We start from the raw sequence: 21830 nt of genomic DNA on the forward strand, positions 1-21830 counted from the left end.
CAAGCCCTACTTAAGAGTTCTACAGTGGCTCTGGTCCTTCATAGAGGGGCTATTTCAGAAGGTGGTGTTGGGGGATTCCTGTTTGACACTGTGACCGTTGGCCTGTGGTGTCCCTCAGGGTTCTGTCCTTTTCCCCTTGCTGTTTAACATATACATGGAACTACTGGGAGAGGTTGTCCGGAATTTTAGGATTTGATGCCACCAGTACGTTGATGACACCCAACTCCATCTCTCCTTTCCATCTAAATCCAAGGAGGCTGTTCTAGTTCTAAACTAGCATCTGATGTCGGTAATGGACTGGATGAGGGGGAACAGATTGAATCTGAATCCAGACAAGACAGAGGTGCATCTGGTTAGTCGAAAGGTAGTTCAGAGAATAGAAACTCAACCTGTGCTGGATGAGGTTACATTAGTCCTGAAGACTCAGGCTCCTGGATTCAGCTTGGATGCCCAGGTTTTGGTGATGGCAAGGAGTACATTTGCACAACTGAGGCTAGCGCACCCATTCCTAGAGATGTCTGAGCTGGTCACGGTCACACATGCCTTAGTTACATCCCATTCAGACGATGTGCTCTACATGGGTCTGCCTTTGAAAACTGTTTGGAAAATTCTGTTGGTCCAGAATGCTGTGACCAGACTGTTGACCAGGGATGGTTACAGGGAGCATGTGACCCCCTTGTTGCAACAGCTTCACTGGCTTCCTAGTCTATTTCTGGTCACAATTCAAAGTGCTGGTTATGATTTATAAAGCCCTATACAGCTTGGGACCAGGCTACCTGAAAGACCACTTCCTCCCATATGAGCCTGCTAAGGTATTAAGATCTTCACGGGAGGCTCTTTTTTGTTATCACCATCAGAGGCGCATTTGCTGCAGACATGAGAAGGGGCCTTCTCACTGGATGCTCCCAGGCTCTGGAACTCCCTGCCAAGGGAGGCTAGATCAGATTCCTCTCTGCTGCCCTTCCACCGGCAAACAAAGATGTTTGTTTTCAAGCAGGCCTCTGGCATGTAAGCTGGTCTGTTCGGTTGGACGCTGTTTTTATTCTTTTATTGTTGTGTTTCTTAATTGTGTTTTAATTAGAACAATCATAAAAATACATTAAGTTTTTATTTTAAATTTTGCTGCCTGTTATTCTTAGCCACCCTGAGCACCATTTCCTGGTAGAAAGGCCGGGTATAAATCAAGTAAATAATAAATAAAATAATAATAGAGTAGACCCATTGAGACTAATCCACAGAAGACTACATTTATTTAAATCAACAAGAAAAAGTACACTATTTGGACCCACTATCTGCAGGAAAGTCTCAGGAATTACAAAATTAAGGCCACAGTATGTTTCGCTTTTATTCATTTTTACCCTGTAGTATGCAAGGCAGCTAAACTCCACATGTACACAGCAGGAACATTGGGTTGGATCTAGATTTAGCCTTGGAGTAAACACATTGATATCAGTGGGACTTAAGTTAGTAATGACCAACCTGAATTGATTTCAATGAATCTCCTCTAAGTATGATTAAATCTAGATACAGACCACTTCTGTGGGAAGCTATAATTGGCCACAGCATCCTAACACATTGACCTGCTTTGCACAATTGGTGAACCATGGGCTGTAGTAGTGTTCTGGGGTGGCTTGTTAACCAAAGCAACAAGCATGTGAACCAGCCCACTGTTAAAGACAACTACCTGCTTCTACATAGTGGCTGGTTCAGATGCAATGAGCCTAGCTTTCTCCTGGATTCACACAATCCCCCTTCTGGTATGGCCATGAGGAGTCTGGAAGCTTTCGTTTCCATTCTTTTTACTAACTTGCGTTATCTGAAACCGGACAAACTACGGTGAATCTTAACATTGGTTAGTGGGGGGAAAATCAAGCTCAAACTACAGTTTATGAAGCTAGCTCTTTTCCATTAACCACAGTTAAGAGTTTGAACAACATGCTAACCTGCTATTAATCTAAAAAGGAATCGGCAGCTTCTGATTTCATACTTGACACCGTGCCAGAGGAAGGGGGAAACACATGAGCCCAGGGGAGACTAGTCTTATTCTTGTAATTCTAAAGTTTAAACTATGGTTTAGCATTATCTGAACACAACTTTGTTTGAGATGGCCCTTAGCTGGAGTTTTAAAGACACACGCAAGCTCACAAATGAGAAGGTAAAAGATGACAAGTTTAAGTTAGAATGAGGAAAAGCTGCATGTGACAAAGGAAACAAGTGTTCTGATAGATTAAAATTACAGAAGTGCAGTGATAAACAGTGCACAAGTCTTATGTTTTATATCAGTGTTTTCCCTGCCCTACTTATGCCATTCTGAATACTTTCTTATTTTTCCTGAGCTTATGAAACCACCTGTGAATGACATGCCACAGAGTCATAAACAGGGGAGGAACTATACATGCAGGTGGATAACACACAATAAGGAAACTGCAACAGATCAATAAGCCAGTGGCAGGCACACCCATGTGAATAACTACTGCTGTAGTATGCAGAGGAACAGGCATCTCAGGACATACATATTTTTACTCTCAAGTCACAGCTTCTATTTTCCAAAGCTGAGTTATACTGCTTTGGCATTTCACACTTCTGTAAATGTACCTATTTTACTTTTTCTGTCCTATTTTATATATTGTTCAATTCAACATCTAGCACCAATGGCTGTCATCAACAACTAAAGCTGAAAAATAGAAAAAAAGTGAAGTAACAATTGTGCAATGATACCAAAATCAACTGAAACAAAGACATAGTTCCCATGACACAACAACCTATTGAGGGTTAATTTACCCTCAAGGACCTGCGGCGCATGCCAGCTACCACTATGAATACAGAACCCCAGACCAAAGGTTTGTGTCATGTGAACGTGGGCCGGGGAGGGGGGGTGTTATTTGAGGGTTAAACAAACCTCGCATAACCCATGGTCTGTTGTACGGTTATGCAAGGGTTGTTTAACCCTCAAGTTCCTCCCACTAGCTGGGTTCACACGACAACCTCAGTAGGGGTTGCATATTTATAAAGGCAGTTGGCAGACACTGCAGTTCCTTGAGAGTAAATTAAACCTTGATGGGATATCATGTTGTGTGAACTAGCCTATACAGTTGAGAGATCAAAGATTTTAAGGTGGCATTGTCGCCAGAATGTTGCTGTCGTAACACGGGCAGAAACTAGTCTCAATACCAGTTTTAATGGCATAATTTATTTATACACGCCAAGCACTTTGCAATGGAGTAACTATAAACTATATTTGTTTTAAAGTTAGCAAAGGTAAAGATAATTTCTTCCTCATATTTAATAAATCACTGATAGAACACAACACAGAAACCATCTCAAGTGGTTTGAGATCCCAAGTGCCCAACTACACTCCCAACTAGTCTGGGATCCCAACTGCCCGCAAAAAGATAATATACTTACTCTCAGTCTAACGCAGCCTCGGCGTGATCCCCGCATCATTTTGTCCTTTGACTGAAATAAGAAAATAATAATCAGCTTAATAAAAATTCACCACTGCAAACTCTTTGTATAAAGTTGTTAAGATTACAAAAAAATTATCAATATCCTTGTGGTTCTTTACAAGATGTACACATGGCAAAAACAAGATATATCTATACAGTGGAGTACACCATCTGTGTATATGCTAAATTTGAAGTGGCCCAGAAAGATCCACCAAACAGAGAGGCTCCCTAATATTCATCTCTTACTCCTCTCTAAGAAAGAATTTTACTTGAGAATGCTCAAATGTTGCTCAACTCTCAAAAGTTTATTTATCTGAAATATTTAGTAGTAGTAACGGGGGACTTCAATTTCCCCGATATTTGTTGGGAGACAAATTCTGCAAAATATGGCCCCTCCAGGAAATTCCTGACTTGTGTGGCGGATAACTTCCTCCTACAGAAAGTAGAGGAAGGAACTAGAGGATCGGCTATCCTTGACTTGATCCTAACCAACAGAGATGACTTGGTGGATAAAGTAGCAGTTACAGGAACTCTGGGGGAAAGCGACCATGTTGTACTTGAGTTCTTGGTTCTAAGGGAAGCAAAAGCCGAGTGTAGTCAAACGCGTACCCTGGATTTTAGGAAAGCTGATTTTCATAAATTCAGAACAATGATCAGTAAGGTCCCATGGCAAGCGATGCTAGCAAGAAAAGGAGTCCAAGATGGGTGGGAGCTTTTAAAAAAGGAAATTCTCAAGGCACAATCACAAGCAATTCCAACAAGAAGAAAAGGTGGAAGACAACAGAAGAAGCCAATGTGGCTTCACAAAAAGCTAAGAGATGACCTGAAAACAAAAAAGGACACATATAGGAAGTGGAAAGAAGGCCAAGTAACAAAGGAAGAGTACAGGCAGATAGCACAGAATTGCAGGGATGGCGTCAGGAAGGCTAAAGCTGAGAATGAGCTGAGGTTAGCAAGGGATGTTAAAAACAACAAAAAGGCTTTCTTCACCTACGTGCATAGTAAAAGGCAGAGGAAAGAAATGGTGGTTCAGCTATTAAATAAGGATGGCAAAATGAAAACGCATGACAAAGAAAAGGCAGAGCGGCTCAATTCCTACTTTGGCTCAGTCTTCTCCCAAAAGAGGGTCTATGACCCCCCTGGCAAAGGCGAAGTACAGGCTGAAGGGGCAGGATTGCAGCTTGAGATCGACAGGCATATGGTCAAGGAACACCTAATTACTTTGAATGAGTTCAAATCTCCAGGGCCAGATGAACTGCATCCTAGAGTCATAAAGGAACTGGCAGAAGAACTGTCAGAACCACTGTCTATTCTCTTTGAGAAATCATGGAGGACAGGGGAAGTGCCAGATGACGGGAGGAGGGCTAACGTTGTCCCTATCTTCAGAAAGGGTAAAAAGGAGGAACCTGGGAACTACAGACCAGTCAGTCTGACATCAATCCCTGGGAAAATTCTGGAGCAGATCATAAAGCAATCCATCTGGAAGCACCTTGACAACAATGCCGTGATTACTCGAAGCCAACATGGATTTGTCAAAAACAAGTCCTGCCAGACAAATCTGATCCCATTTTTTGATCAAGTAACCTCCCTTGTAGACCGTGGGAATGCTGTAGACATCATATACCTCGACTTCAGCAAAGCTTTCGACAAAGTGCCCCATGATATCCTGATGAGCAAACTAGCTCGAAGTGGGCTAGATGAAACAACGATCCGGTGGATCCACAGTTGGCTACAGAATCGGACTCAAAGAGTGCTTATCAATGGGACCTTCTCAAGCTGGGGAGAGGTAACGAGTGGGGTACCGCAGGGCTCAGTCCTGGGCCCAGTGCTCTTCAACATTTTTATTAATGACTTGGAGGAGGAGGTGCAGGGAATGCTGATCAAATTTGCAGATGACACAAAATTGGGAGGGATAGCTAATACTTTGGAAGACAGAAACAAAATTCAAAGTGATCTGGATAGACTGGAGCGCTGGGCAGCAAACAACAGAATGGCATTTAATAGGGACAAATGCCACGTTCTGCACTTAGGAAAAAGAAACCAAACGCACAGTTACAAGATGGGGGATACGTGGCTCAACCACACTACAAGCGAGAAGGATCTCGGAATTGTTGTCAATCACAAGCTGAATATGAGCCAACAATGTGATGTGGCTGCAAAAAAGGCCAATGCTCTTTTGGGCTGCATTCATAGAAGCATCGCTTCCAAATCCCGGGAAGTACTAGTTCCCCTCTACTCAGCACTGGTTAGGCCTCATCTGGAGTACTGTGTCCAATTCTGGGCACCACACTTTAAGAAGGATGCAGACAAGCTGGAGAGGGTTCAGAGGAGGGCAACAAAGATGATCAGGGGACTGGAAACAAAGCCCTATGAAGAGAGACTGAAAGAACTGGGCATGTTTAGCCTTGAGAAGAGAAGACTGAGGGGAGATATGATAGCACTCTTCAAGTACTTGAAAGGTTGTCACAGAGAAGAAGGCCAGGATCTCTTCTTGATCATCCCAGAGTACAAGACACGGAATAATGGGCTCAAGTTACAGGAAGCCAGATTCTGGCTGAACATCAGGAAAAACTTCCTGAGTGTCAGAGCAATACGACAATGGAACCAATTACCTGGGGAGGTGGTGGGCTCTCCCACACTGGAGGCCTTCAAGACGAGGCTGGACAGCCATTTGTCAGGGATGCTCTGACTTGGATTCCTGCATTGAGCAGGGGGTTGGACTCGGCCTTGTAGGCCCCTTCCAACCCTACTATTCTATGATTCTATGATTTTTAGGCTGTCTTTTAGAGCAGGAGCAGCATACAAGAGATGAAGGAACAAGCTTTAGGAAAGAAAGATCTAAAAAACCCAAGAGGTTCCAAGAGGCTCCTGGGGCAGGAGTCAAGCTACTTACTCCCTAATCAAGCTACTGGAAGTCAAGTATGGCTTGACTCCCAATAGTCCAACCACCTGAAATGGCAATAAGCTACAGCTATTTTTGTTGCTTAATTATTTCTAGGACTGCTTAAAACAAGTCTGTTGCCCTAGACACTGAGGGTGTTTGCATGATCACAGGGGTAAAAGAAGCCATCGAGGCTTCTCCCACCACCACCATGTGGGCTGCGTGTACGGCTGCCTTTTGCATAATTACCCACGATGCAGCGTGAGTTGCTGTGTCATCCGAACCAGGCATGCAGCTTCTTACCCACCCTACAATCCATACTGCAAGGTGTGGGTTGTAGGGTAGGTAAGAAACCACCATGATGCACACCGCGTTTGGACAACACGGCAACTTTCGCTGCATCACAGGTAATTATGCAAATGACAGCAGCTTGCGCAGGGGTGGAGGGACAAGCCACAATGGCTACTTTTACCCCTGTGATAGTCCGAACCTAACCTGAGCCTTCAATGTACTTAAGGCTGAATGCAGCAGAAGGGAAGATATGTTCTTTCGAAGTTAAAATAAAAGTACTGGTCGACCACAAAATTCAGGTGGAGGGGGGGAATAAAGATGTAGCCTTTTTTTCTAAGTTGCAGCCAGGCTATATCTTGCAACTAAATAGTACAGGACAATATGTTCCACTACTGAGAAGACAATAAACTCAATAGCAATGAATAATCAGGTAGAGAGCCTCACCCATTTGTGATTAAGAATTCAAATGGCAAACCACATTATTTAATTCTAAGGGCATATGCATGTAAAGATCAAGCTGCAGAGGTAGTAAAACATGAGAGTGAAGTTGCAATTCCAGTCATGCTTTTCTTCACTTAAATAGTCTCAGGTGGTCAAGTATTTTCCTTCCTATTAAGCCTATAAGTCAAAGTACCTTTGAGGCTTTTATAACAAAAGTTAGAGCCCCTTCCAGTAGTATTTATGTATTTAAGACAGATGCGTACCTCTGTTCAGAATGAATGCAAGCAAGCTTGGAAATAACAGCATCATGCCAGTAAACATTTTATTTACAGCCAGTGTGCTAGGTATTATACACACCCATATTTATACCCAGAGGACTTAGGCCTAGTTTTCCCTAACAGCAGGTGTCTGCTATTCTCCCAAACAGCAGATCCAAACCTGTTTCAGATTGCATGTGGGGATTCATGTAACTGAATATTTCTTCATACAATTTCTTTTTACCCCCTGCACATAGAAAACTAGCTCTCAGGGAGATGGGTTTTAGCCTAGTCTTCTCCCTAGCTTGCTAGTTTTCTATACGTCACAATCCTTTTTTGTAAAGCAACACTCCATTTTTTATTATTATTATTACATTTATATCCCACTCTTTTCTACTGCAAGGAACTCAAGATGGCTTATATGGTCCTTCTCCTCTCCATTTTATCCTCACAACAGCCCTGTGAGATATGTTAGGTTGAGACTCAGTGACTGCCTCAAAGTCAACCAGTGACCTTCATGGTCTGAGTGGGGACTAAAACCCAGATCTCCAGAGTCCCAGTCCAACACTCTAACCACTATACCACACTGGCTCTTACTCCATTGTATGAGCCCTCACTTGCAGTCTTAAGTGATACAGCTGAAATACAGATGTATCACCCCATCTGCTGTTTGTGAGAAATAGGCCTTATATTATTCGGATTTGGGGCGGGTAGGATATGATCTACAAGTAGGATATGAGAAAATAGGCTGGTAAGAAGAACGTGAGGCAAATGCAACTTCCCCAGAGAAGATGTGTATATTTCAAACAAGCATTTACTCTGGGGAAGTATTTCATCTTTACATGCCTCTTAAAACAACTACATACACTCATGTCTTAAGAAAAGGAAAATCTAAAGTAGGGTTGCGGTGTTTAAATTGATGAACCTGACCAACTGATTAAAGACCTGTTTTTTAAAATGCCTTTGAATAACTGGGCACCATTTTAGACGAGGTACTTATCCATCCACTTACTGTACAACAAGAGTGGGAAACTGTGGGGGTCTGGGAGGCATTTTCACCTCCACAGAACCCCACAATCCACACTCCTGCTGGCACCCCACAGAATTCCCTCCACACTTTGCGGTGGCAAAATAAGTTGGCAGTTTGCTGCCAAAATTTGGCAACAAACTGCTATGGAACTGCAGTTAGGCTAAATTTGCCTTGTTCTCATGCTAAATTTGACCTATTTACCACTCTGTAGTGGTAAATGGACTTTAATATTTTTGCTGCAACGACATTCAGCACAGTGGGGATACAGGCTTGGACCTAACTGCACAGTTTGATCAGACTGTTCAGTTGATGAAGCCAGCCAACATCCTCCTCTGTAGGCCACCAAGGAAACAGCAGCTATGGAAGTTGGGGAATGTGCAAACACCATTCTCTTGAGTGCCAGCCCTCGGAAGGCCAGCTGCTGACAGCACCCTGTTGCCACCAAGATAAAATGCAAATTCACCTCACCTCACCTGCTTCTATTGCCTCTGCTGTGTATCACAGCAGTCTGTTTCCTGTCTCCTAGCTGAGCAGAGCAGAGGAAGCTGCTCCAGCTGGTCTAGGGGCTATACAAGGAAGCAAGCTACCAGAGAGCAAGTGAACAGGGAGAGCAAACAGGAGTTGGTTGGCCAGGGGAGTTGCAGTGGAAGAGGAGACAAAGGCAAAGCGGTGAGAGGGCTGGAGTAAGCCCAGAGAACTTTCCATTCTGACTCACCATGTGCTCCTGAGAGCTCCAATTGAATTGAAGGGGCGTGGCCTGAGGATTCCCAGCAGCTGTGTGGGCAGGAAGCTTCAGTCTGTTTCCTGTCTCCTAGCTCAGCGGAGCAGAGGAAGCTGCTCCACCTGGTCTAGGGGCTATACAAGGAAGCAAGCTCCCAGAGAGCAAGCGAACAGGAGTTGGCCAGGGGAGTCCAGCAAGGGAGGTCAAGGGGGAGGCCCCTAATGGTTTTTTTTTCAGTTTTTTAAAGTTTCTTTTTCTTGTAACACACACTTCCATACCAGTGGGACTGTGCTTTTAACCTCCAGTGAACAGAGGACAAAGCATAGGCTATTCCAGTACAATCAGAAAGCTAGAAACAAAGGGAATAGAGACTATGGAAGGAAAAGACTCTCCAGTGGTGGTGACCTGCAAGGTCTGTGCCATGTTTGTTTTCTTGCCTGAGATCAACATGGCCTTCACATGCAACAAGTGCAAGTTGATCATGCTGATGGAAGAAAAAGAGGACTGGAGCAGCGAGTCTTATACCCTCCAGGGAATAAGAGAACAAGAAGAGTTTTGGACAGAATGGTGGAACTGTAACAGCAAAGTGAAGAAGCTAGAAGAGCAACAGCAAGCTGAGGCAGAAGAGAAAAATGCTGAGGTGACGAAAAATGAAGTAGAGGATACTCCTTGGAAAAGGGTGACAGGAGCAGAAGAACTAGAAGCCACTCTGCACCAGTGGAAACATTGGAACTATGGAACCGTTTCCAAGTACTTGAGGATGAAACTGGAGGACAGCCTGCAGAGGAAGAATTACAGGGGAACCTGCATGAGAGCAAGCAAGAGGATGAAGGTCAGTCAAGCACAGGCGATGAAACTAAGGCCTACAACAACAAGAAGAGAAGAGTAGTAGTAGTGGGAGACTCCTTGTATGTCGCGAAGACCCATGTACTCGCCAGGTATGCTGTCTCCCAGGAGGATGGATTAGAGACGTGACTGAAGGGTTGCCTACACTCATAAAGCCCACTGACAGGTATCCCTTTCTTCTCATCCATGTGGGAACAAATGATACCGCCGAGAAGACCTACGAAGAAATCACGTCAGACTTTGAAGCTTTGGGAAGGAAACTCAAGAACTTTGGGGCCCAGATAGTTTTCTCATCCAGTAGTTACAAGAGGGATAGAAAGGGAAAGAAAAATACTCTGGGTGAATGACTGGCTATGAAGGTGGTACCGGCGCGAGAGATTTGGATTCTGGGACCACGGGCTATACTTCCTGGAAGATGGACTGTTGGCAAGGGATGGGTTGCACCTCACAAAGGCTGAGAAGAATGTGTTTGGCCACAGCATTAAGAACTTCATCAGGAGGGCTTTAAGCTTACCCACGGGAAGGGAGACATAAAGTTGAGGGTAACAATGGATGAAGGCTCATGCACCGCAATGGAGAGAACAGCTCTAATAGCGTCCAATAATAGTCTTCAGAAACATGTAGGAAGAAAGCCAGACCATAAAGCACATGGTCTTCGATGTCTATATACTAATGCCCAGAGTATGGGAAACAAACAGAATGAACTTGAACTCTTAATACAGGAGGGAAAATACGACTTTATAGGTGTAACTGAAACTTCGTGGGATGACTCCCATCACTGGAATACAGCAATTGAAGGATATAACTTGTTCGAAAAGAACAGGAGGAACAGAAAGGGAGGTGGGGGTTGCACTATATGTTAAAAAATACTTATCTCTGCACAGAAATACAGGAGGATGAGCTCGGTAGCCCCATCGAGAGCATCTGGGTTAAAATAAATGGAGCAAAGAATAAAAGGAGCATGGTGGTCGCCGTCTACTACTGGCATCCCAGTCAAGGAGAAGACAAGGATGAAACTTTTGAAAAGCAAACAGCCAATGTTTCAAGGAAATATGATGTAGTAGTAATGGGGGACTTCAATTTCCCCAATATTTGTTGGGAGACAAATTCTGAAAAACATGGCCCCTCCAAGAAATTCCTGACTAGTGTTGCTGATAATTTCCTCCTACAGAAAGGAGCCCCTTCATGGATCACTGACTTGTTGTGGCGAAGGGGCTTGCGTAACTCACTGAAGCCAAAAGCTATGGCGTGCAGGGCCACCCAAGACGGACAGGTCATGGCGGAGAGTTCTGACAAAATGTGGTCCACTGGAGAAGGAAATGGCAACCCACTCCAGGATTCTTGCCAAGAAAACCCCATGGAATGTATCACAAGGCTAAAAGTTATGATGCCGGAAGATGAACCCCTCAGGTCGGAAGGTGTCCAATATACTACTGGGGAAGACCAGAGGGTATTTCCAAGTAGCGCCAGAAAGAGTGAAGCGGCTGGGACAAAGCCGAAAGGACACTCAGCTGTGGATGTGTCTGGTGGTGAAAAGAAAGTCCGATGCTGTAAAGAACAATATTGTTTAGAAACATGGAATGTAAGATCAATGAATCAAGGTAAGCTGGAGGTAGTCAGACATCAGATGGCAAGATTGAACATCGACATCTTGGGAATCAGTGAACTAAAATGGACAAGCATGGGCGAATTTAATTCAGGTGACCATCATATTTACTACTGTGGGCAAGAATCCCTTAGAAGAAATGGAGCAGCACTCATAGTCAACAAAACGGTGGGAAAAGCAGTACTGGGGTACAATCTCAAAAACGATAGAATGATCTCAGTACAAATCCAAGGCAAACCATTCAACATCACAGTAATTCAAGTCTATGCCCCAGCCACTGAGGCCGAAGAAGCTGAGGTTGATCGGTTCTATGAAGACCTACAACACCTTCTAGAACTAACACCAAAAAAAGATGTCCTTTTCATCATAGGAGATTGGACTGCCAAAGTAGGAAATCAAGAAATCACCGGGATAACAGGCAAGCATGGCCTTGGTGTACAAAATGAAGCAGGACAAAGGCTAATAGAGTTTTGCCAAGAGAACATGCTGATCATAGCAAACACTCTTTTCCAACAGCACAAGAGGCGACTCTACACATGGACATCACCGGATGGTCAATATCGAAATCAGATTATGTCCTTTGCAGCCAAAGATGGAGAAGCTCTATACAGTCGGTAAAAACAAGACCTGGAGCTGACTGTGGCTCAGATCATGAGCTTCTTGTTGCAAAATTTCGGCTTACATTGAAGAACGTAGGGAAAACCATTCAGGTATGACCTAAATCATATCCCTTACGAATATACAGTGGAGGTTAGGAATAGATTTCAGGAAATGAACAATGCAAAGAAATCGAGGAAAACAATAGAATGGGAAAGACTAGAGATCTTTTCAAGAAAATCGGAGATATCAAGGGATATCGTTTTGTGCAAAGGGAACGTTTTGTGCAAAGACGGGCATGATAAAGGACAAAGAAGGCAGGGACCTAACAGAAGCAGATGAGATTAAGAAGAGGTGGAAAGAATACACAGATTCTATAGAACTATACAGGAAAGATCTTAATGTCCCTGATAGCCATGACAGTGCGGTCACTGAACTTGAGCCGGACATACTAGAGAGTGAAGTCAAGTGGACCTTAGGAAGCATTACTAACAACAAAGCTAGCGGAGATGACAGTATTCCAGCTGAGCTATTTAAAATCCTAAAAGATGATGCTGTTAAAGTGCTGCACTCAATATGCCAACAAATTAGGAACACTCAACAGTGGCCACAAGACTGGAAAAGGTCAGTTTACATTCCAATTCCAAAGAAGGGCAATGCCAAAGAGTGTTCAAACTACCGCACAATTGCACTCATTTCACATGCCAGCAAGGTGATGCTCAAAATCCTACAAGCTAGGCTTCAGCAGCATGTGAACCGAGAACTACTGGAAGTACAAGCTGGGTTCCAAAGAGGCAGAGGAACTAGAGATCAAATCGCCAACATTCGCTGGATCATAGAGAAAGCAAGAGAATTCCAGAAAAATTTATATTTCTGCATCATTGACTATGCTAAAGCCTTTGATTGTGTGGATCACAACAAACTGTGGCAAATTCTTAAAGAGATGGGAATACCAGTCCACCTTACCTGTCTCCTGAGAAACCTGTACGAGGGTCAAGAAGCAACAGTAAGAACCAGACATGGAACAACCGAGTGGTTCCAAATTGGGAAAGGAGTACGACAAGGCTGCATATTGTCATCCTGCTTATTTAACTTATATGTAGAGTACATCATGAGAAACGCCAGGCTGGATGAATCACAGGTCAGAATTAAGATTGCCGGGAGAATTATCAACAACCTCCGATATGCAGACGATACCACCCTAATGGCAGAAAGCGAAGAGGATCTAAAGAGCCTCTTGTTGAGAGTGAAAGAGGAGAGTGCAAAAGCTGGTTTGAAACTCAACATTAAAAAAACTAAGATCATGGCATCTGGCCCCATCATTTCCTGGCATATAGAAGGCGAAGACATGGAAGCAGTGACAAATTTGATTTTCTTGGGCTCCAAGATCACTGCAAACGGTGACTGTAGCCATGAAATTAAAAGACGCTTGCTCCTTGGGAGGAAAGCTATGGCAAACCTAGACAGCATAGTAAGAAGCAGAGATCACCTTGATGACAAAGGTCCGTATAATCAAAGCTATGGTTTTCCCAGTAGTAATATATGGCTGTGAGAGCTGGACTATAAGGAAGGCTGAGCGCCAAAGAATTGATGCTTTCGAACTGTGGTGCTGGAGAAGACTCTTACGAGTCCCCTGGACTGCAAGGAGGTCAAATCAGTCCATCCTAAAGGAAATCAACTCTGACTGCTCATTGGAAGGACAGATACTGAAGCTCCAATATTTTGGCCAACTAATGCGAAGAGAAAACTCCCTGGAAAAGACCCTGATGCTGGGAAAGACTGAAGGCAAAAGGAGAAGGGGACAGCAGAGGATGAGATGGCTAGATAGCATCACCGATGCAATGAATATGAACTTGAGCATGCTCTGGGAGAGAGCACAGGACAGGAAGGCCTGGCGTGCTATGGTCCATGGGGTCACGAAGAGTCAGACACGACTTAACGACTGAACAACAACAACAGAAAGGACAGGAGGGAAGTAGAGGATCGGCTTATCTTTGACTTGATCCTAACCAACAGAGATGACTCAGTGGATCAAGTACCAGTTACAGGAACTCTGGGGGAAAGTGACCATGTTATACCTGAGTTCTTGGTTCTAAAGGAAGCAAAAGCTGAGTGTAGCCAAACACGTACCCTAGATTTTAGGAAAGCCAATCTTAATAAACTCAGAACAATGATCAGTAAGGTCCCATGGCAAGCGACTCTAATGAGAAAAGGAGCCCAAGATGGGTAGGAGTTTTTTAAAAAGGAAATTCTCAAGGCACAATTACAAACAGTTCCAACAAGAAAAAAAGGTGGAAGACAACAGAAGAAGCCAATGTGGCTTCACAAAAAGCTAAGAGATGACCTGAAAACAAAAAAGGACACATATAGGAAGTGGAAAGAAGGCCAAGCAACAAAGGAAGAGTACAGGCAGGTAGCACAGAATTGCACGGATGGCGTCAGGAAGGCTAAAGCTAAAAACGAGCTGAGGTTAGCGAGAGATGCTAAAAGCAACAAAAAAGCTTTCTTCAGCTACGTGCATAGTAAAAGACAGAGGAAAGAAATGGTGGTTCGGCTATTAAATAAGGATGGCAAAATGATAACAGATGACAAGGAAAAGACAGAAGTGCTCAATTCCTACTTTGGCTCAGTCTTCTCCCAAAAGAGGGTCTATGACCCCCCTGGCAAAAGCAAAGTACAGGCTGAAGAGGCAGGATTGCAGCTTGAGATCAATAGGCATATGGTCAAGGAACACCTAATGACTTTGAATGAGTTCAAATCTCCAGGGCCAGATGAACTGCACCCTAGAGGAATGAAGGAACTGGCAGAAGAACTCTCAGAACCACTGTCTATTCTCTTTCAGAAAACATGGAGGATGGGTGAGGTGCCAGATGACTGGAGGAGGGCTCATGTTGTCCCTATCTTCAAAAAGGAGGAACCTGGGAACTACAGACCAGTCAGTCTGACATCAATCCCTGGGAAAATTCTGGAGCAGATGATAAAGCAATCCATCTGGAAGCACCTTGAAAACAATGGATTTGTCAAGAACAAATCCTGCCAGACGAATCTGAACTCATTTTTTGATCAGGTAACCTTCCTTATGGACTGTGGGAATGCTGTGGACATAATATACCTTGACTTTAGCACAGCTTTCAACAAAGTGCCCCATGATATCCTGATGAGCAAACTAGCTCAAAGTGGGCTAGATGAAACAATGATCAGGTAGATCCACAGTTGGCTACAGAATCGGACTCAAAGAGTGCTTATCAATGGGATCTTCTCAAACTGGGGAGAGGTAACGAGTGGGGTGCCACAGAGCTCAGTTCTGGGTCCAATGCTAGTAGTAAAGGAGGGGGCCCCGCATCAAACTCTAAACCATGCCCCGTTTGCGAAGGTGACAGTTGCACCGCCCCCCTGTTAAGACGGGAAGTCCCGCCCTAGCCGGAAGCCCCACGTATGCGATCAGCTGACCCCGGTCATATGACCTTCAGGGTCACCTGACGGGGGTCATGTGAACCCTGTATGAACTCGCCATGCCACCGTGGACCCATAGGAATTGGTTTTAGAGCCCTAGGGGGCACAGGCGCAGAAATGGCCCGTGGTGCCATTTCCAAGCCATGCCCCAGATTGGCCCGGTGGGGTTATGTGACCCCTCTACAAACTCGCCACGCCGCCGTGGACCAATAGGAAGAGGGCTTAGAGCCTAGCCCTGTAAGGTCACGCCCCGCAACCCCACTGACCAATAGGGACCGCCTTGCCCTCAGAAAAACAGCCTTTTATCATGTCCAGACATGTTTTCTGCACAGAGAATATGGCGCAGCCAAGCACCTCTCCAAGGCCATCTGGTATTCCGCCACCGGCTGCAACATGTTTTCTGCACAGAGAACATGGTGCAGCCAAGCACGTCTCCAGGGCCATCTGGTATTCCGCCACCGGCTGCAGAATGTGACCCCCAAAAATGGTATATTAGTACCAGTTCTGATGACTCTGCTTTTCCACCACCTAAACTTCTACGCGAGGAGGAGGCCGAGGTTTCCCAAATGTGGCAGAACATGTTGGAAGCCATTTCACTAGAGAACATGTAGGTAGCACAGGTAAGATTTCAATGTTTCTATCTATGTGTATGGATGGATGGTTGGAGGGGATATTTTATGGTGGTTTCCGAAGTTTGCAAAAGGGTTACAGGCAGGATACGGCTTCATAATAGATTGTACCATTTTTTCAGGACCCCTGTGTGAATAACGTTGGTGCAGAAGGTCTTGGAAAAACTGTTGAAATTAAAGCAGAGGGGCCATCACCAGTGGCATTATGGAAGATGGCCTCAATAGGAAACTTTCAAATACAGGTACGTGTGATTATTTGTAGCATCGTTATTAAAGACATTCTGTGTGTGTGTTTAGGAGACACCACAAGTATTTTCTTAATTTCGTTTTTTAGGGTTGTGCTTATCTGTCAACAGGGCAGCCAGGCCATGTCATCCTGAAAAGTATTCTAGGCCTGGAAGCGGATGAAACAAGCTTCAGCTCACCCAGAAAGCACCGCAGAGCAATGCAATGCATTGTCACAGCCACTGTTTTTGGAATTCTGAAGCACTGCTTAATTGAATATCTACATGATACATGTATTGGATGTATAATCGACGCATCAGGACAGTCCTCACATGAATGCTTATCTTGGCCAAAGAGTGTCATCTCTAGAAAGCTGAGAATTGTATGTGGGAAAATATGTTTTAAAAGTATACTGCATATTGTTACTCTAATCGGATACAGTTTAAACTGCTTCGAGCTCACACAAGAGGCTGTTAATGAGATGCTGATATTGGTGACTAAAATTGGTCGTTCACACAGAGCTCTGAAACTGCTGGGTAAAACCCTGAAAAATACCGATCATGTATTTTTAAATCATGTAATGAAAGTGATTAGAAACAGGTCCTATAAATATTTTCTTACATCTGTGAAGCAAAACTCTGAATAAAATGGCTCATTTGAAAACTGCTGCATTTTTTTTGTTTTTGTTTTGTCAGAATCATTTTTGAAAGAATCATTAAACATAGAAATCGCAAGGGCTGCAACCTTCAAGAGTCTCTAAAAAGTAAAACACTCCTTAAGCGCCACTTAGAGTTTCTAAAAAATACCCTAGCTAGCCCCCCCAAAAAAAACTATGATCACCCCTGTAAAGTGACTTTTGAGATGAAGAAGACACAGATCAAGCAAAGGAGTCCACAGAATATCAGGATCCAACCACAACGTTCCCCTCTGTTGTTAGAAAAGTTTTATGTTCTTTCTGCAGAGCACTTGTGTCTTATGTTTAAAACCTACTATAAGCCTACCTGCAATTGACCCATCACCTTAGACACATTTAAAAAATACTGCTAGGTTTCCCAAAAACTATGCTCACCCCTGTAAATGATTTTGTAGCATTAACTTCTATTTTTGAGATGGGTCCTGAAACCCCATTACGTGTTTTGGGTAGGGCGCTGTTAAATTTTAGGAATTAGCTTTTTATCACTAGGTTCCAATACAGGGCAGAGGGCTGGTCCCGAAAAGGCTCATGCCACATGTCTTCAGATATGGGTCCTGAAACCGTATTACGTGTTTTTTGAGTAGGGCGTTTCTAAATTTCAATGTTGGGAAAACAACCAGTGTTCTAATCTAATCTTTACACATTGATATGCAGGGGAAAACTATTCCCTCCTTTTTTAAAAAAATTATTATTTTATTTTTGTCAGAATCATTTTTGAAAGAATCATTAAACATAGAGATCACAAGGGCTGCAAGTAAAACCTTCAAGAGTCTTTAAAGAGTAAAACATTCCTTAAGTGCCACTTAGATTTTGTAAAAACCCTACATGGCATGCCCTTTAGAAGGGGGGGGCAATGGTCTAGTCCTCTCACATTTGCTGTTAGCAGCTTGGTAAAAAAGCATTAATGTAAACATCTGATATTGGAGAGAGGGGGAAAAAAATCTCAATAACTGTCTTTAAAATGATGGATACATAGGTATCCATTTTTTAAAAATAAACATGATGGGGTGGTAGGGGACCCCCCCCCCCCGACTTTATGCATTTATATGTAGGGGGAAACTATTTCCTTTTTATTATTTTATTTTTGTCAGAATCGTTTTTGAAAGAATCAACTTCTATCACTAGTTTCCATTACAGGGTAGAGGGGGTGGGCCCCAAAATGTCTCCAGATGGGGGCGGTGTAGATTACAGGGGACCTGAAACCCCATTTTGTGTTTTTGAGTAGGTGGTACTAACTTTTAGTGATGGGTTGGAGGGCAACCTTAGGGGCGGGGGGATCCTTAACTTTATCCAATCACAGTACCAGAATTCACACAATAGGACTAAGCGCTGATAAAAAGAGCCCACACTTCTCTGTGTCTTTACACCCCACAAACCTGAAGGGAAGGACCTAGAAGCCTACTTACATGTGAGTATACCTTAACTCTTTTTCCTTCTGCCAGCTAAACAAATATTTAGTGCAGATAAACTAAAATAAAATGCAATACAGTTTATGCTTCTTTTCCCAATTTATCCCCACAGAAAAACTAAAACACCCTTCAGTATTCTAAAAGAGATGCAGTATGCCTGCAGGCAAGTTCATTTCATACACACACACACACACACTGCTTTCTGGGGTTGTTATATTGAAAAAAAAAGGCTCTTTCTCCAAAACTGATCTATTTTTTTCTTCTTATCCATACAACAATCCCCAAAAGCAGTCTTGATGTCACAGGTCTAACAAGGCATGTATTTTCTAGTTAAATTGTATGTTTTAAGGGGGGGCTTGTGTGTGTGGGGGGGGAAACCACCTGCTGCTACTGGTAAAAATGAATCTGCATGACCAGGGAGCTCCAGTAGGTTAACCATTTTTCTTTATTATTATATGCTTTCAAATATATATATTTACATTCAGAGCTATTGCTGACAAAGGTCCGTCTAATCAAAGCTATGCATAGAACAACAGCCATTTTAGGGAAAAATAGTGCATGCAAGCAGCTTTGATTTTTGTCTTCACATTGAAGGAATGTGTAGGAATCCAGGCGTTTCTATCTTCAAACGCCCTTACAAATCCTTTTTCCTGCAATATTTTCCTGAAAATAGTAGCTTTATCATGCCCTATTTTTATGGAAGGTAAAACACTACATGGGGGGGGGTCTTGTTTTTAATACAAGAGCAGTATAGCTTCTTTATCATCTTAGAACCCACACTCCACCCACTGTTGTTGTTGTTCAGTCGTGTCCGACTCTTCGTGACCCCATGGACCATAGCACGCCAGGCCTTCCTGTCCTGCGCTCTCTCCCGGAGCGTGCTCAAGTTCATATTCATTGCATCAGTGAGGCTATCTAGCCATCTCATCCTCTGCCGTCCCCTTCTCCTTTTGCCTTCAGTCTTTCCCAGCATCAGGGTCTTTTCCAGAGAGTTTTCTCCTCGCATTAAATGGCCAAAATATTTGAGCTTCAGCTTCAGTATCTGTCCTTCCAATGAGCACTCAGGGTTGATTTCCTTTAGGATGGACTGATTTGACCTCCCTGCAGTCCAGGGGACTCGTAAGAGTCTTCTCCAGCACCACAGTTCGAAAGCATCAATTCTTTGGCGCTCAGCCTTTCTTATAGTCCAGCTCTCACAGCCATACAATACTACTGGGAAAACCATAGCTTTGATTAGATGGACCTTTGTCAGCAAGGTGATGTCTCTGCTTCTTACTATGTTGTCTAGGTTTGCCATAGCTTTCCTCCCAAGGAGCAAGCGTCTTTTAATTTCATGGCTACAGTCACCGTCTGCGGTGATCTTGGAGCCCAAGAAAATAAAATCTGTCACAGCTTCCATTTCTTCCCCTTCTATATGCCAGGAAGTGATGGGGCCAGATGCCATGATCTTCGTTTTTTTAATGTTGAGTTTCAAACCAGCTTTTGCACTCTCCTCTTTCACCCACAACAAGAGACTCTTTAGATCCTCTTCGCTTTCTGCCATTAGGGTGGTATCGTCTGCATATCGGAGGTTGTTGATAATTCTCCCGGCAATCTTAATTCCGACCTCTGATTCATCCAACCCGGCGTTTCTCATGATGTACTCTGCATATAAGTTAAATAAGCAGGGCGACAATATGCAGCCTTGTCGTACTCCTTTCCCAATTTGGAACCAATCGGTTGTTCCATGTCTGGTTCTTACTGTTGCTTCTTGACCCTCGTACAGGTTTCTCAGGAGACAGGTAAGGTGGTCTGGTACTCCCATCACTTTAAGAATTTGCCACAGTTTGTTGTGATCCACACAATCAAAGGCTTTAGCGTAGTCAATGAAGCAGAAATAGACGTTTTTCTGGAATTCTCTTGCTTTCTCCATGATCCAGCGAATGTTGGCGATTTGATCTCTAGTTCCTCTGCCTCTTCGAAACCCAGCTTGTACTTCCGGTAGTTCGCGGTTCGCATACTGCTGAAGCCTAGCTTGTAGGATTTTGAGCATCACCTTGCTGGCATGTGAAATGAGTGCAATTGTGCGGTAGTTTGAACACTCTTTGGCATTGCCCTTCTTTGGAATTGGAATGTAAACTGACCTTTTCCAGTCTTGCGGCCACTGTTCAGTGTTCCTAATTTGTTGGCATATTGAATGCAGCACTTTAACAGCATCATCTTTTAGGATTTTAAATAGCTCAGCTGGAATACTGTCATCTCCGCTAGCTTTGTTGTTACTAATGCTTCCTAAGGCCCACTTGACTTCACTCTCTAGGATGTCCGGCTCAAGTTCAGTGACCGCACTATCATGGCTATCAGGGACATTCAGATCTTTCCTGTATAGTTCTTCTGTGTATTCCTTCCACCTAGTCTTAATCTCATCTGCTTCTGTTAGGTCCCTGCCTTCTTTGTCCTTTATCATGCCCGTCTTTGCACAAAACGTTCCCTTGAGATCTCCGATTTTCTTGAAGAGATCTCTAGTCTTTCCCATTCTGTTGTTTTCCTCGATTTCTTTGCATTGTTCATTTAAGAAGGCCTTCTTGTCTCTCCTTGCTATTCTCTGGAACTCTGCATTCAGTTGGATATATCTTCCCCTTTCTCCCTTGCTTTTCGCTTCCCTTCTTTCCTCAGCTACTTGTAAAGCCTCATCAGACAGCCACTTGGCTTTCTTGCATTTCTTTTTCTGTGGGATGGATTTCGTTGCTGCCTCCTGAACAATGTTACGGACCTCCGTCCATAGTTCCTCAGGCACTCAGTCTATCAGGTCTAATCCCTGAAATCTATTCCTCACCTCCACTGTATATTCATAAGGGATATGATTGAGATCATACCTGAATGGTTTAGTGGTTTTCCCTACGTTCTTCAATTTAAGCCGAAATTTTGCAACAAGAAGCTCATGATCTGAGCCACAGTCAGCTCCAGGTCTTGTTTTTACTGACTGTATGGAGCTTCTCCATCTTTGGCTGCAAAGCACATAATCAATCTGATTTCGATATTGACCATCTGGTGATGTCCATGTGTAGAGTCGCCTCTGGTGCTGTTGGAAAAGAGTGTTTGCTATGATCAGCGTGTTCTCTTGGCAAAACTCTATTAGCTTTTGTCCTGCTTCATTTTGTACACCAAGGCCATGCCTGCCTGTTATCCCGGTGATTTCTTGACTTCCTACTTTAGCATTCCAATCCCCTATGATGAAGAGGACATCTTTTTCTGCTGTTAGTTCTAGAAGGTGTTGTAGGTCTTCATAGAACCGATCAACCTCAGCTTTTTCGGCATCAGTGGTTGG

At 43.7% G+C, this 21830-nt stretch overlaps 2 protein-coding genes across 10 annotated transcripts in view; one reads left to right on the plus strand and one right to left on the minus strand.

Annotated features, from left to right (window-relative positions):
* Positions 1-17107, plus strand: part of LOC146348176 (uncharacterized) — a 29766-nt gene extending 12659 nt beyond the window's left edge. Inside the window, exons 3-6 of one of the 5 annotated variants that reach the window (XR_014790556.1) lie at positions 14959-15183; positions 15902-16189; positions 16321-16440; positions 16533-17080. Coding sequence is in view for 4 of the 5 variants with exons in the window: in XM_084852514.1 (XP_084708640.1) it covers positions 16321-16440; positions 16533-17069 (657 nt within the window). In the remaining variant the exon portion in view is untranslated. Of the gene's footprint in view, positions 1-14958; positions 15184-15901; positions 16253-16320; positions 16441-16532 lie in introns of those variants that run through there. The other 4 variants (XM_084852516.1, XM_084852514.1, XM_084852518.1 and 1 more) reach the window with 4 other exon arrangements.
* The window catches only part of OSBPL9 (oxysterol binding protein like 9), a 102754-nt gene that overhangs the window by 49500 nt on the left and 31424 nt on the right, over positions 1-21830 (minus strand). For all 5 annotated transcript variants that reach the window (XM_084852509.1, XM_084852508.1, XM_084852510.1 and 2 more), the window contains exon 2: positions 3406-3456. In XM_084852509.1, the coding sequence (XP_084708635.1) occupies positions 3406-3456 (51 nt within the window). The remainder of the gene's footprint in view (positions 1-3405; positions 3457-21830) is intronic.

The sequence above is a fragment of the Heloderma suspectum genome, chromosome 4 (assembly GCF_057233095.1).
Source record: "Heloderma suspectum isolate Gila_16-S chromosome 4, 16-S_ref, whole genome shotgun sequence".
In the NCBI taxonomy this organism is placed as follows: domain Eukaryota; kingdom Metazoa; phylum Chordata; class Lepidosauria; order Squamata; family Helodermatidae; genus Heloderma; species Heloderma suspectum.